The sequence below is a fragment of the Gallinula chloropus genome (genome assembly GCF_964237585.1).
Source record: "Gallinula chloropus genome assembly, chromosome: 3".
NCBI lineage: Eukaryota > Metazoa > Chordata > Aves > Gruiformes > Rallidae > Gallinula > Gallinula chloropus.
In genome coordinates this window covers 72,481,298-72,495,709 of record NC_140087.1, presented here as the reverse complement: position 1 = coordinate 72,495,709, position 14,412 = coordinate 72,481,298, and the positions used below count along the sequence as shown (strand labels likewise).

Below are 14,412 nucleotides of genomic sequence, written 5' to 3'. Positions count from 1 at the left end.
TTCCTAATTAATTTTGTAAACCACTGCTGCAGCACAACCTAACCTTGTTTTCAGTAATACAATATAATTTGTGGCACAGTTAAATAGTGTATTGTGACCAACTGTCAATCTTAAGAAACTACAGCTTTGTTTCCATTGTTTCTCATTTGTAGTTCTAGAAATAGGACACACTACATTGTAAGATTTAAAAAAAAAAATCCCACCCACCAAAGAAAAAAGCCTCCCAAAAAACTTTGGGAGTTTTCTCATATTGCTCCTAATTGTGAGCCTGCTTAGTGTTACACTTCAAAGCTTTTCATTGTGCCTGAGAAATAGGAATGTGCTTTTTGATAAATTAAAATACATATCTTCATCATTGGATTTCTATTCCTGGGGACTTCATTAAGTATAAATTATCATAGAACTTTTATGAAATAAAGTATTAAGAATTGAGGAGGATTTATATGGCAGCTTCCTTCCAGGGATAAACTTTCCTTCCAGAAACTTTTTTACTGAAGAAACTTTTCACCAATCCTTTGTACTTGATACCAGACTTCAATGTGTTTCTTGCAGGAATCCCTCTTGATATTGTTGTAATTTGCAAGTCTCCCAAAAGTTTTGTCTGTGAGACTTACTTACACTTCCTGGTTCCATGAAAGCAACACACTTAATTCTGTCAGGTTTGTTTCACTGCACTTAGATATAACACAAGCATAACATAAAATAAATTGTGTGCCAGCAAATAGAGCAGGTTTTTTGACCACAGACTTGAGAATGCTGGTTAAAAAAAAAAAGAAAAAAGAAAAATTATAAAATCTAAATATGTAGTATGCTTAAAGCTAATCTCTTTTCCAAACTCTCATTTAAGATTTCTTCAAGACTTAGCTGCATTAGCTAAGGCCAACAGAGCCCTGCCTTAGTGAGACTGTCTGTCTTTCAGAGCGAACTGCTGCTTCATCTAAACACGCTTCAGGGTTATCATCCTATCTCTGTGTTCAGTGAATCTTCAAAGGCTTTCCTGGAATTCCTGAAGGGATTCAATCATATGGTTCCAGTACTTGTGTTCCCCATATCGTTGTTTCAGACCAGTCTTTCCTGCCAGCATGAGCTGGATCTTGTACTGGCTGTCATTCCATGAGGATCTCAAACTCCTGGTTGCTGGTACTGACTACCAAAACGAAGAGCACAGCATTGCTACATTTACAACAGAAAAAAAAGGCTGTTACTGGTGAACATGATTAAAATCAGTTGTTACTCAAATCTCCTAACAGTTTCCTATCTTAAAGCTACTTCTGTAAGTACTAGGGCAGTGAGGCAAGAAAATTTAAGGGAGATGCACAGGATCCCAAAGTAAATCAGTAACACAGCTACAGAGGCAGCTCTTACCTGTCTTACCATCCTTCTCCCTTTCTGTCAGTGCAGTCAGTGCTGATGTTGATGCCCAACTGCAAACAGAAGCGTGTGCATCTGACTTGCATGGTTGTTACCCTCTTAATAGTTGGCCCAGCTTGAGACGGTGAAGACCTGTTCAAGAAGCGATAAATATAGAGGTGTTATGAGCCTTATTCTTCACTATTATACTCTGACCCTCTCACAATTTCTGCTGTTTGCTCTTTTACCTGAGTCTAAACATCCACTGTAGATATAATTCCTAACTTGTAGAGATGCTGCATCCATGGGGAGAAGTGTTTCACTTATAACCATGTTTTTACAGTTACCTTTGTGTCTTTTTCTGGCACTTTGACTTGTCATAGTTGAATAAATTGAATTCTGTAGAGTGTTCTTGTAAAATGCCACACTTTTGATTTTAAACGTGCTTCAGTGTGATGAATGCAGCATTAGACCACAATGTGGAGTAATGCTTAGATGTGTGGATTTTATCTCTAGGTTTTATTCTCAAGTGTCTTGCCTGGATATTACATGAATCACGGGCAGGTCATTTTCAGGATTTCTGCTCCTGCATTCCCTATCTCTAAAATTACCTATACAGCAGGTCTGTGCTGACACCCAGTTGGTTATTTTTCGAATAGCTATGTACTAAGCATGCTGTATCATATCATATTGTTCCACTCATGTACTCATTACCCATCTGCTACCTTGTACTTCCATCATCTTTTTACTGAGATCAAATTCTTTTGGGACTGTAAATAATCTAAAGAGAAATCATTGTTTTTTCATATATTTATGTGGTCCCTGTCGTAGTGAGCGTTCATTCCTTGGGTGAAGGAAGCAGAAGAAAAGGTATTACCACAACAGAAACACAAAGTCGAGTTAAGAACATGCTTTGAGGTCTTTGAATGAAATATGCTGAGGGTTATTAAAGCTATTTTATTTCCAAGAAAACATTATCAAACATTATTATTTTTATAGGCACTTTTATCTGCTGTACTTTAAAAGCAGGCAGTAATTACCAGTGTGTCTGAATCCATCAGTTAATGCAGAAAACTAAAGGATATGAGAAAAAGGCATGTCTCCATTAGTGATGTGTGAGGTAAAGGTTCTAAAACCCATGGGAATTTGGGAAGGTCGTGTTCTGCGTTAGAGTGGTGTAACCTGCGGGGACTTTGCTTGGCAATTTATAGTGGCTTAATAATAATTAAGATGATATTAATTCAGATTTAATATCTGAAGTAGGTTTAATGATTAATAACAAGGGAATGCTCTGAATGTATTAAACCTGGAATAGCGTATCTGAAGCCTCTCTGTGTTTTAGGCAGCTAATGACTTTTTCCAGTAAGTTTGGAGGTCTATTTGTTTGTGAAATAGTTTTGTGTCCTTTGGAAGTTTGAGAAGAGAATTCTAGCTGATACAAGGGAAGACATCAGCAGTGCTGAAAATGCTATAGATATATTTTTACAGAGGCATAGATGAATGGATTCTTGGTGTCAGATGTGGGAGTACCCCGTGTTTTAACTAATTAGTTCTGAAAGGAGCATGTTGGGGGAGCTACTTTCCCTCGTTTTCTGTGGAAAGGGAGGCAAGGAGGCAATGCATCCTACTAGTCCATAAAGGAAAAATAAATGTTTGAATGAGCATTCATTACAATATTTGAAAAAATTGTTTTTCAGATAATTGCCTTTGATGAACTTCGAACAGACTTCAAAAGCCCAATAGATCAGTGCAACCCGGTCCACGCAGTGAGTACAACCTGTGGTTTGCTATGCAACAACTGCTAAAGGAAGGGGGGGACACTGATCTGTCAGTGGAAGCATGAGCGTGAAAATGAATGTAGATTCTGTTGTGAAGTCACTGTAGGTTGGAAAATTTATTCATTGGGCCAGTCTCAGGAAGCCAGGTGGTGACTCTTTATGCGAATAGCTTTCCTTTTTGCTGAAGGAGGCAGGAAAATAGTTTGGAAGTTCAAAACCTGAAGGATACCTAATGTGATGCTAATGCTTTCTTTTAGTCTGTTCATTCTGTAGCACAAGTTTTCCTTTTTTGAAATCATTTGCTTTCTCTGCGTTCAAGCATGGGACGACGACCTTCTCCCATGCTGTCCTCGTCAGTGAGAGTAAAGCCTGAAGGGATTTAATAGGAGGTGTATTACTGGAGTCTTCTCTCCTGTGGCAGGCCCCTAAATTCTGTTTTAAGGATAAATGACACATTCTGCTGCACTGCCTATGAAAAAGGTTAAATATCACCCTGGGACTGTAAGCTCAGCTTTAACTAATGAACCAAAATACAACCCAGATTTAAGCATATGAAAATTCTTGTGTTACTTACAGCTGTAATCTAGGATGATTTAGCTGACTACCATTAAAAATGCATCAGATTTGTACCACCAGATCTGGGAGCAGAACTTGGCTCCCCGTCATCTCACTGGGAATTACAGTGATTATGGCAGGTGCTGAATTTGATCTCTACAGAGTATCAAGTTACTGAACTGCCAACAAATGATAACCAGATTCTGAAGCTAGTCCTTTGCCATTTAACAATGTTTCATTACTCAGCAGAGGATTTGCAATACTATTTAGATAACTGAAGATTTTAAACATAGTCTTTAAATGAATCTTTCAATAAGATTTGTTTTCTGTTCACTAATGGCTAAGCAAAGAATGAGAACAAAAGAAAAAAGAAATTGTATGAAGGAATTCTATAGAAGACTTTAATGGAAGTAATCTGCTTTTCAATTTACTGGAAGTAATCTGATTTTGAATTAATTTTATCTGTAATTTACTTCCCATCTTGAGAACTGCACACAAGAAATGTGTATTTATATGTACCAAATTCCAGCAGTTTGTTGTCTTCCTAAAGCTTGTAAGATGCTCCATGGAGATAATTTCCTTTTATTTTAAAATGGTCATGGAATTGCTTTCCAGGATAAAAAAGTTAATAATTCCCCATTTCAGTCATATTAATGGCTTAACCAAAAAGTTAGTAGGGGAGTTTCCAGTAAAACATAGCAAAGAATTTTGTGATCAGTTGACCTATGTGACTCTCTTCCATGAAGCTTTCTGTGATACATCAAGCAATGGTCTCAGAACGTGCCTGTTGATGCCTTTTATACTGAAATAAAAGGAAGATTTTATTCTGGTATTTCTTATTATATCTTTGGTGAAGTGAATTTTCATTTTTCCCTATGCATAGTCGCTTGTACAGGTATTGTTTATTTGTTGGGGTAGTTTTCTTTATTGCACTGGAAGAATGTCTGATATTTACTTCTGTATCTTCCACAATGTTTTCAAGCCAGAGGGTAGAGCCTTTTTAACAAGAGAAGGCTGAATTAGTAAGAAATCAGAGGCAAAACTAGTGGCAGTACTGAGAATTTAGTTAAAATTTCACTCTACTGCCTACAGTTCAAAGGTAAACTTCCTGCTTCTCCCAAGCCAGCTGCAGTTATGCATGTCTTCTATAGGGAGTTGAGAGGATTATCTTTCTTTCTCCACTTAAGTCCTACTAAAAGCAGTAAAGCCTTCTGCAGCTTCACAGTCACATCCACACACAGACATTCTCATGTTTCCAACTGTGAGTCTAAAATTTTTGGATTTCTTAGATCACAGGCTCCATAAAGAGCCACAATATTTTCTGTTGCCTACCAGGCTTCTAACTTTATCTCCAAAATGATCCTTTTTAAAAAATGGCTTTTAACTTGGGATAGGAAAGGAAATGTCATTTATTTGGAGAACAGAAATAAAACTCAGAGCAAATTTTAAACATTTGAAAAGGAAAAAGCGAGACCAGGCTTCTCACATGACTGTTTGAAAAAAGATCACTGTTCAGAATACTTTTTCCTGTGTGTAAATGCAAATAATACCAGATAGTCTTCTGAGAATGACAGTAAAACCACTCAGCCTTCTGCAGTGTAACCAACAGTAGAATTTTTCACAGTAACTCCACTGATGGGGTTATGCAGAGTGAAATCTGATTTTACTAGTGAGTTTCTCATTATAAGCCATTTAAAAGAAAACCTGTCTTTGACTTGTCTTCTCTCTCTGAATCAAGCTTCAAGCATCTTTTGAGTCACAGTGCTTAATTACAGTGACTCTGGGTATTTGTGAATGCATCTGCTATTTAAAGTGGCATTTCTAGGACATTTCTGATATTCTTCACTAATGGGTTAAATTCTCACGTCACATGTTACCTAGGCACCTTCTTAGTGACAGAGGAAGGGCTGTTATACCAACTTCATAGTTGTTTTTCCCATTCAGAATTATCTTGAAGGCAGAGGTTGGATACCTGAGCACGCAAGACCTATGCCATCTCTGTGGAGTAGATTGACACCATTGTATAGAGCCACAGATGCTGACTTGAAAGAAATTGTAGCCTCTGGTTTCAAGGCTAACACAGACTTGAATTGCCAGTTTATGTTGTATTGTCCAGTAACAGATGAAAAAATAACTTAGTGGGTTTTTGAAATGGGTGAATTACTTGTCTTGCAAGCAGTGGGTAAGAAGTCAATACTATCATTTCAGATTAATAATGTGTGTTGCTTCCCTGCAGCCATTGGTTATGATCTTGACCGTAACTGTAATGTATTGTCTTTAATTTATAACACCAGCTAATCTACTTTCCCCCCACTTTTTCTTGACAGAGAGAGCGGCTGAGAAATATTGAGCGTATTTGCTTTCTCTTGCGAAAGGTGAGCATCAGCTACTGCACAGTTTGTGAAGTGTGTGAGAACTAAAGCCATCAACTGGTGCTTTCGTTCATTTGCTCTTTGAATGATCCTCACACTCCATTGGTGAAGGGCTGGATTCAGCTGCAGAAGTCGTGATGACCTTCTCAGGACAGAGTAAGACAAGTTGTAAAAGGTTAAGTAACGTAATAGCGGATTTCCAGGTAAAAACTGGAATTTCAAAACATCAGCACGTTTGTTTCAGAACTGCCTTTTGAAGGCAGCAAATTGCTTTGCAGTTGCAGCTCAAGATGCGTTTATAGACCTATCAACTGATGATATTGCTGTGATAAAGGCTTTAAAAGTACTCTCTTTTAACAGCAGCTTACAATATGATAAACAAAACATTTTATTAGCTATATATTTAATATTAATTTAAGTTAATGTAGTATTTATTTCTGATTGAAATGAGAGAAGCTGGGTGCCTCAGTTTCTGAGGGATTTGAAGGAGCTGATAAATTGTAGGATTGATACATTCATGGGTTACTCATCTTTAGCTTGAAAAAGGGTTTTCTTAAACACCTTTTTCTCTTCTGAGTCTGTCCTGTTGAAGTAAATAAAAAAAATCATAGTTCCAAATTATCTTATTCTGTATATTCAAGTTTCTATAAATTGCCTTCAGCAGAGTAGTAATGGAGCAACTTAAATTATTCTGGATTTTTGTTTAGAAATGTTATCACCCAAGTGTGGACTGCTGCCTGCATCCTAATCAAGCAAAGAAATAAAGTCAGATATAGTTTTAAGAAACTGGTGGCCTCATCCTTAGAAGTTTTGGGAAAACCAGTGTCAGGGATTATTGGTTTGGGGTATTACTGTGATTCCACGCAGAATCTATGAAGTTTGAGTCTCTGATCAGTCAGAACCTGAGTTTTATCTGTTTGGCACCATTATGAACGTGTAACTGTTATGAGCCACTTTTATGTACTCAGCCAGTTATTAAGGATATGAAAATAAGAGAAAATAGTTACCACCGATGGCTTTCTGATTTATCCAATAGGCAGCCAGTCAATTTTGAGCTGTATCCCAGTTTCTTTGACATAAAGCAACTGGTGAGTGATAATGTATTAATGTATGTGAACCCCACTGGAATGCCTTGCCTGCATCAGTGTTTAATTTTTATTGAGCCTCAGCCTCACTGTGAACAGCAAAGTGGACCATTTTGGCTAATTACAGACTTTATTCATAAGGGATTGGCGTGCTTCTGGTTCACTTAAACAGTTTGCTAATTCAGCCTCTTCCTCAGAGTTCTCTGGGGACACGTTTGTTTTAATTGAGAGATTATATGCAAGAAGAGGAAACTGCAATAACTGCAGAGATTTGTAGTCTTCAAATCTGACAATCACTAAAAATAGCTTTAGTTTATATAGTGTAAAGGATTCATTGTTGGGGAAGATTCTGGAAAAACAGTAAAAATTTGAATGCCAGGTGTATAGTTAGAAGAAAATACCAGGATGCTTTCAGCAAGCACTAAATATAGCCCTCATTATAGGAGTGTGTGGCTTTAGGTCTGTTTCTCTTTCTGTGAAACAACACATCTGTTTTCCTATGTCTTGAAGTCAGATAATTCTTTTAAAGTGCAGATACCTTGCTATTTATGGAATTAGAACATAATACTTAGGATCTGCTGCAAATCCGTTTTATAAAGAGGTTATAGGTGGGCTCTAAAAATATTTTGGGTTTCATTGTTTCCTGGTATTAGAAGGGGTTCTTGGGAGTGATTAAATGGGCATACAGTACGTCATATAAATCTCATCTCAGTGGGCAAAGAGTTTCTTAAGGATGGATTTTCAGTTTTCTCCCCCAAATACTTGGAGAATATTATTAGCAAACTGTGACCAGGTATGTGATCTGTCACCAGACATGATGTAACTTACTTATATTTTCTGAAATAGAATGGAGGATGTAATCCTGCACTTGCATCCAGATCCTTTCTGATACTTGGTTTGGGGAAAATGTTTCTGTATCATGAAACAAGTAGAGATTCTGTGAATCAGATATTTATGGTGCTGGCACCTGTACATGCATGTACACATGGGTCCATGTTTTTATGATGCTATGGAATTATATTGGCCTAAGTTTTCTTGTTGCTGGAGAATGATTGATTATGTAGAAAGAAGTTGTGAACGTTGTATAGCCATGGTCAAATCTCTTCTATCCTACAATAAATGAGGGGAAGAACTTCTTTTCTGAAGCCATCAGAAAGTGAGGTTCTCTGAGGATCATAGAATCTTAGAATCATAGAATGGCATGGGTTGGAAGGGACCCCAAGGATCATAGAGCTCCAACCCCCCTGCCATAGGCAGGGCCACCAACCTCCAGGCCTGGATCTACACAAGGTTGCCCAGGGCCCCATCCAACCTGGCCTTGAACACCTCCAGGAACGGGGCATCCACCACCTCTCTGGGCAGCCTATTCCAGCACCTCACCACTCTCTTTGTAAAAAAACTTCCCCCTAATATCTAATCTAAACCTTCCTTCCTTTAGCTTCAATCCATTCCCCCTTGTCCTGCCATTGTCTATCCTTTTAAAAAGTTGATTCCCCTCCTGTTTCTCTGCTCCCTTCAGGTACTGGAAGGCTGCAATGAGGTCCCCCCGCAGCCTTCTCTTCTCCAGGCTGAACAAGCTCAGCTCCCGCAGCCTCTCTTCGTAGGGGAGGTGCTCCAGCCCTCTGATCATCCTTGTGGCCTCCTCTGAACCTTCTCCAACAGTTCCACATCTTTCTTGTATTGGGGGCCCCTTGTCTGGACACAGGACTCCAGATGGGGCCTCATGAGGGCAGAGTAGAGAGGGACAATCAGCTCCCTGTCCCTGCTGGGGCACCCCTCTTCTGATGGAGCCCAGGATACTGTTGGCCTTCTGAGCTGCTGGAGCACACTGATGGCTCATGTTAAGTTTCTCATCCACCATGACACCCAGGTCCTTCTCAGCAGGGCTACTCTCAAGGAGCTCTTCTCCCAGTCTGTAAATATGTCTGGGATTCTTCCGGCCCAAGGATATAGGTACCTCATTTCATTCAGTCATGCTTTATACATATGGGGGCTTTATAGTATGTATATATATATATATATGTTTGTGTGCTCAGTAAACTATTAAATACTTCATTGTGTGGCCATCTGTATGTCATACAAGCATTATTTGATTCACATAGGACATATACTAGCATGGGTGAATGCTCTGGGCGCTGAATCTCTGCTCTCTTTTTTGCTGGATTGCCATTGTTTCTGTAAGGATATGGTTACATGACACTACAGTGCTGCGCAAGAGAAACCCAAACGAGGTGTGAATGAGCTGCTTTGAGCTAGCAGCAGCAGTACAATACACAGCAGGACAGGCTGCTTGGCTCATTAGCCCTGCTGAGGAGTGGGCAAGATGAGATGTGTCATACAGGTCTACCATGATTTTTGTGATTAAATATTTTGGTGAGGTTATTAAAATGCATCCTGTTGATGATGACAGCAATATTATATATTATATCATTGTAATTGCAGCTGTATTCCAAGAAATCTACCTACCTGGTTGATTCCCTGGTTGATTTAGCACTAGGGACAATAAGGAATTTCCTAGGTTAAAACACAGCCATTTCATTAATCAACCACTGTGATGTTACTGCTTTACCTTTGAGGAAATTTAAAGTAAGTTGAGATTAGGTTATGCGTTGTGATTTTTAATTAATCTGATAAATCCTTCCTCAGGAGGAGAGTTGATTGAACTTGCTTCCTGCTCAGCAAACATATTTTACTTTGCTTGTGTCAAGCACTGCTGAATGATATCAGCGACCTTTCTCAAATTATCAGCAAATATTTGTTTTTAAACCCCATTAAGCTAAAGAGTGATTTAGGAACAGCAAAACTGGAACTGGAACTTACCTGGGAGGGAATTGAGATGAACACAAATGTGCTCATTTTCCCACTGTGGTGGAGCATTTAAATTAAGTTAGGCATAAAATTCATAAAACTGAAGGTCTAAAAAAATCTCATTCCTTTGTCTTAATTTTATTTAGGTTTCTTTTTTTTTTGTTGTGGTTTTCTGCAGGTCCTTAAGGGATGATAGGAAGAGAGCTAATTCAGCAAGAAATCTAACCACAGGCAAGGTGACATCAATCTCAAAGATGTTCCAGATGAACTTGAACTGTCTTGAAAAATACAAACAAATACGCAGACAAAAAACCCTGCAGGGACAACTATTGAATAACCAAACTTAGTCAGTTTAGCACTGCAGTACTAGCAGTGGCAACAGCAGATTTTAAATCAGGAGCTGAGTTGTTCAACAAAAGGAAAAAGCAACCCAAAACCTCTTCACCCGATTTTTCTGGAAGCAAGTTTTAATGTTCAAGTTAGGAGGTTGGAGGTTGGCACTGCTTGGTCTATTCTAGTACTTCTGTCACTGTGGCTTCTAGTGGAGCTGGATCTGTGGTAGTAGTGGTGGAAATTTCTTCTGTACTCAATAGTTCTGGTGTTTATCAGATTCAATTCTGGCTTTTACTACTCTGCAAAAATAAATCTATCTTTTAAGTTTATATTCCACAGTATATACCCTAATAACACATCACAGTTATATTTTACTGTATTTACAGGTTTTGGTAAATAACTGAAACCAATTTTACATTAAAGGGCAATTACAGAAGACATTGCATTCAGATTGGGATACTGTAAGTATATAAAGCCTAGTGAGTATAGTACAAAATTCCAACACCCAAGTGCCTGTGTACAATTTTGCTTTGGCACCTTTCCATATTTAAATATTCTGGGGAAAAAAGAAGAAATCAGAATTATTTACATGCATGTTAAGAACAGTAATGAATAATCAGAATCTTGAAGGCTGTGAGTTGCCACCACAGGTTCAACTGTGGATGGATCTTTCCAAGGAAGAGGTCAGGCTTGATCCCGTGTCTATCTCACGCCTGTCTGTCAGTGCTGAATGCGCATAGTCAGAGCTTGGAAAAAAACCCACTACATGTTCTGTGCAACATGACTGAGCTCTTGGGATCAGCTGACAGGGAACAAGTTAGCTTTTTAGCTTCTCCTCCATAGCAGATGAAAGCAGTATTTTCCGTGTGTGGAGTTTCTTGTACTTCACATGTAGATAATTATTATGGGAAATCAGCATTTTTAAAAAGCAGCCCCACCTTTCCTTGTTTATCCTTGTTCAGCTGCTGTTTTCCTTCCTGCATAGTTTGGATGAAGAAGGCCGACCAATGTACCCTAGACTGATTGCAACATGAAATAATTTTTGTGTTTGGACCTTGTTAGGTTCCAGACCTTCACCCAGCAGTAGCTCCCACTAGTCTCTGCGCACAGCAGCTCCCACTGTTCTCTGCACGCAGCAGCTACTGTGGCCATACCCCTGAGAAGGCTATTAGGTGTCACAGTAGTTGATTTCAGTTCACTGGTCATATTCTTTTCCTCTTGATAAATTTGCTGGTTATTACGATGAGGGCTCCTTCTGTTGTTCTGCCTCATAGTCACTGGCAAGCCTGAGATAATGTGATGGATTTTCAGTGTGTGTTTCTGGATATGTCAGTTGATTGATTCATCGTGGATTTAGGGATTTATAGATGTGTGACATTCTTTTAGCCAGTCAGCAGGCTGATAGTCATTAGTAGAGTACTTCTGTAAGCCGTATAGCATGGTTCATTAAAATGCTTAATGTAAGGTTATGCAAGGAAATTTAGCAAATGTGATATATAATCACAACTTTTAAAGTGGTGTGTATCCATCCATATGTAAGAAGAATTCATACCTTTTTTCCAGGGTTCAAAAATCTCATAGGCAGAACTGCAGCAATAAGCAATTAGTTTGTTGCAGAACTGGGAATAACAGCGACAGTTTTACCTTTTGTAGTGCTAGATGATTTTTACAAGCTCAGTAAAGATGTTCTAATTGCTCATTTAGCTAGACTTGACAGAAAAAGAAAATGTTACTGCACAGCATTATTTGAGGGGTAAGTCTGCAGCGTGGATACCTACCAGGTTTGTGGGATGCCTCATGCATTACATTCAGCACTTCCTAACCAGTAGTCAGCGTTTCATGTTTGAAGTTTAGGTGGTTGTGTTTCCTGAGAGAAACCCAGAATTTTTAGTCTAGTCGAAAGGCATTTTTTGACTGTGGAAGTAGCAGCGGTACTGCCTCACAGGACAAAGAGGCTGATGTTTCCAGAGTTCTGATAGAATGCTGCCATAAGATCACAGAGGGAACAAAATGTGGCACCATGTGACATTTTCCTGATAGCAGTGGTTGTTACAGTGATGGAACATGTGAACTTTGTCTGCTCTCATTAGGGACCAAAGAATTCATTGTTGTTTCTGGTTTCTCAGTACATGTTTCATTTCTTGATCTATCTCATGCTCTCTCATTTCATACCTCATCAATATGATCAAGCTGCTGACTTCTGACTAATCACCTCAGCAGTAGGAAAACTGTCGGGAGACCCTTCCTACTGAGTGACTGGAAGTGTAAACTCAGTAACCAGGAGACCACATGGATAACTTCTGAAGAGCAAATATAGAATTATGTATATAGAATACAGGTAACCAGGTAGTTATTCAGTATTTGGTCTCCCTGTGACTTGGTGCCATACAGAAACGTGTAGCTAGGCAGGCATTGCTGTGTATAAAGACTTTGAAGTAAATACTGTGTATTTTTAAACTTACTTTTATCATCTCGACTGCCTTTCCCCTCCCCTATCCCCCAGGGTTTGCACTGCAGTTCTGTGGTTCCAAACAGAATAGGTTTATATCAAAAAACTTCCTGAATGTCATTTGATTTAGGAGGAGCTAAACCTGGCAAGGGACATCAAGGATAACAGGCAAGGATTTCTTCAAGTATATTGGTGACAAAAAGAAAACTAGGGAAACTGTGGGCCTGCTGTTGAATGGGTGGGTGTCCAGAGGGTGGGGTCAGTCTTTTTTCAGTGGTGCCCAGTGACAGGACAAGAGGCAGTGGGCACAAACTTGAATATAGGAAATTCTACCTAAACGTGAGGAGGAGCTTCCTTACTGTGAGAGTGGCAGAACACTGGGACAGTCTGCCCAGAGAGGTTGTGGGGTCTTCATCTCTGGAGACATTCAGAACCTGCCTGGATGCTGTCCTGTGCAGCCTGCTCAAGGTGATCCTGCTCTGGCAGGGGATTGAAATACGTGATTTCCAGAGGTTCCTTCCAACTCCTTCTGTGATATTTGAGCATAATCTGTGTGGAATATTCCTAGATTTGGATTTGAAGTTCTTGTAACTTAGACAACATTTAGATAAAAACTGTGAAGTGCTTTTTTGGTGACTTTGGCCAAATATGTCCAAATGTGTGTAGAAATTCCCAGTGAAACTCAGGAGAAACAATACAGGTCAAAGTCTTGATTAGAATGAGGGAAACAAATACAAGTTTTTGATTAGGCAATTCAGCACGTGCCATGGTAACTTTGGGTTTGGCCATTACTGGGAGAGGAGGGTGTCATGAAGGAAGGTGACTGGTGCGTATTTCCAAGAAGTCCTTTTGCTGAGATCACCATTTTATCTCTAGTTTTATCAGGGTGTGAACTCTCTAATGGTAATAATTATGAAGAGCATTTGTTCACACTCATAAGACACAGGCAACAGGAAAGGAAAGGTTGTGCAGCTGATCTCATGACAAAATACAGTTTTCAGAGAGCTGCTTAGTTTCTTGTTAGCATCTTCTTTCTTCTTTTCTTGTTAGAATCTTCTGTTTTTAATTGAAACTAAAAATGTTGGCTAGTTTTGAGGCGTCTGATGTTTTTTTGAGTTAATAATGGCATGTAGTCTGTAAATCTCCACAGCAGCTGTTCAAATCCAGCCCAGTCTGGAATCGTACTCAAACTACAGTATCCAACTGATGAGTGTGGGGAGTAAAATTATCTTGCCTGGTATGCTTAGAGATTTGTGACACTTGCTCTTCAGTAATACCAATAAACATAGACAATATGATGAGACAGATCTCTGTCAACATCATAGTGAGGATGAGCTATGCCCTTCTGCTATTCATATGCACACATAATTAGTTCCTAAGATGCTTCAGAACAGATTCTAGAGTTTGTATGCAGGCACTGGAATAAAGGGTATTGCTGTTTCTAAAGTGCATTAGACTCTGAGCATGTGAGAGACACACAAAACTGGTGTGTATTTCAGTACTGGGTACTTATTTGAAATATACTACTTAACTGCAATTAGATGATAAAGCCAACTTTCTTCTGGCCTTCAGAATGGCTCTGACAAGGCATTTTTTATTAGGTATGAGTAACATTTTATACGCTACAGGTAAAATTTGAAGTTAGATAAAAAAGTTAGTTTGGGAAATCATGACTTATGGAT

The 14,412-nt window shown here is 39.0% G+C and overlaps 1 protein-coding gene across 2 annotated transcripts in view; it reads left to right on the top strand.

Moving 5' to 3' along the window:
- The window catches only part of CNIH3 (cornichon family AMPA receptor auxiliary protein 3), a gene marked incomplete at its 5' end in the record, with an annotated part of 49,673 nt that overhangs the window by 22,488 nt on the left and 12,773 nt on the right, over window positions 1-14,412 (top strand). The window contains 2 exons of one of the 2 annotated variants that reach the window (XM_084262555.1): window positions 3,048-3,116; window positions 6,011-6,058. In XM_084262555.1, the coding sequence (XP_084118681.1) occupies window positions 3,048-3,116; window positions 6,011-6,058 (117 nt within the window). The remainder of the gene's footprint in view (window positions 1-3,047; window positions 3,117-6,010; window positions 6,059-14,412) is intronic. The other variant, XM_084262556.1, reaches the window with a different exon arrangement.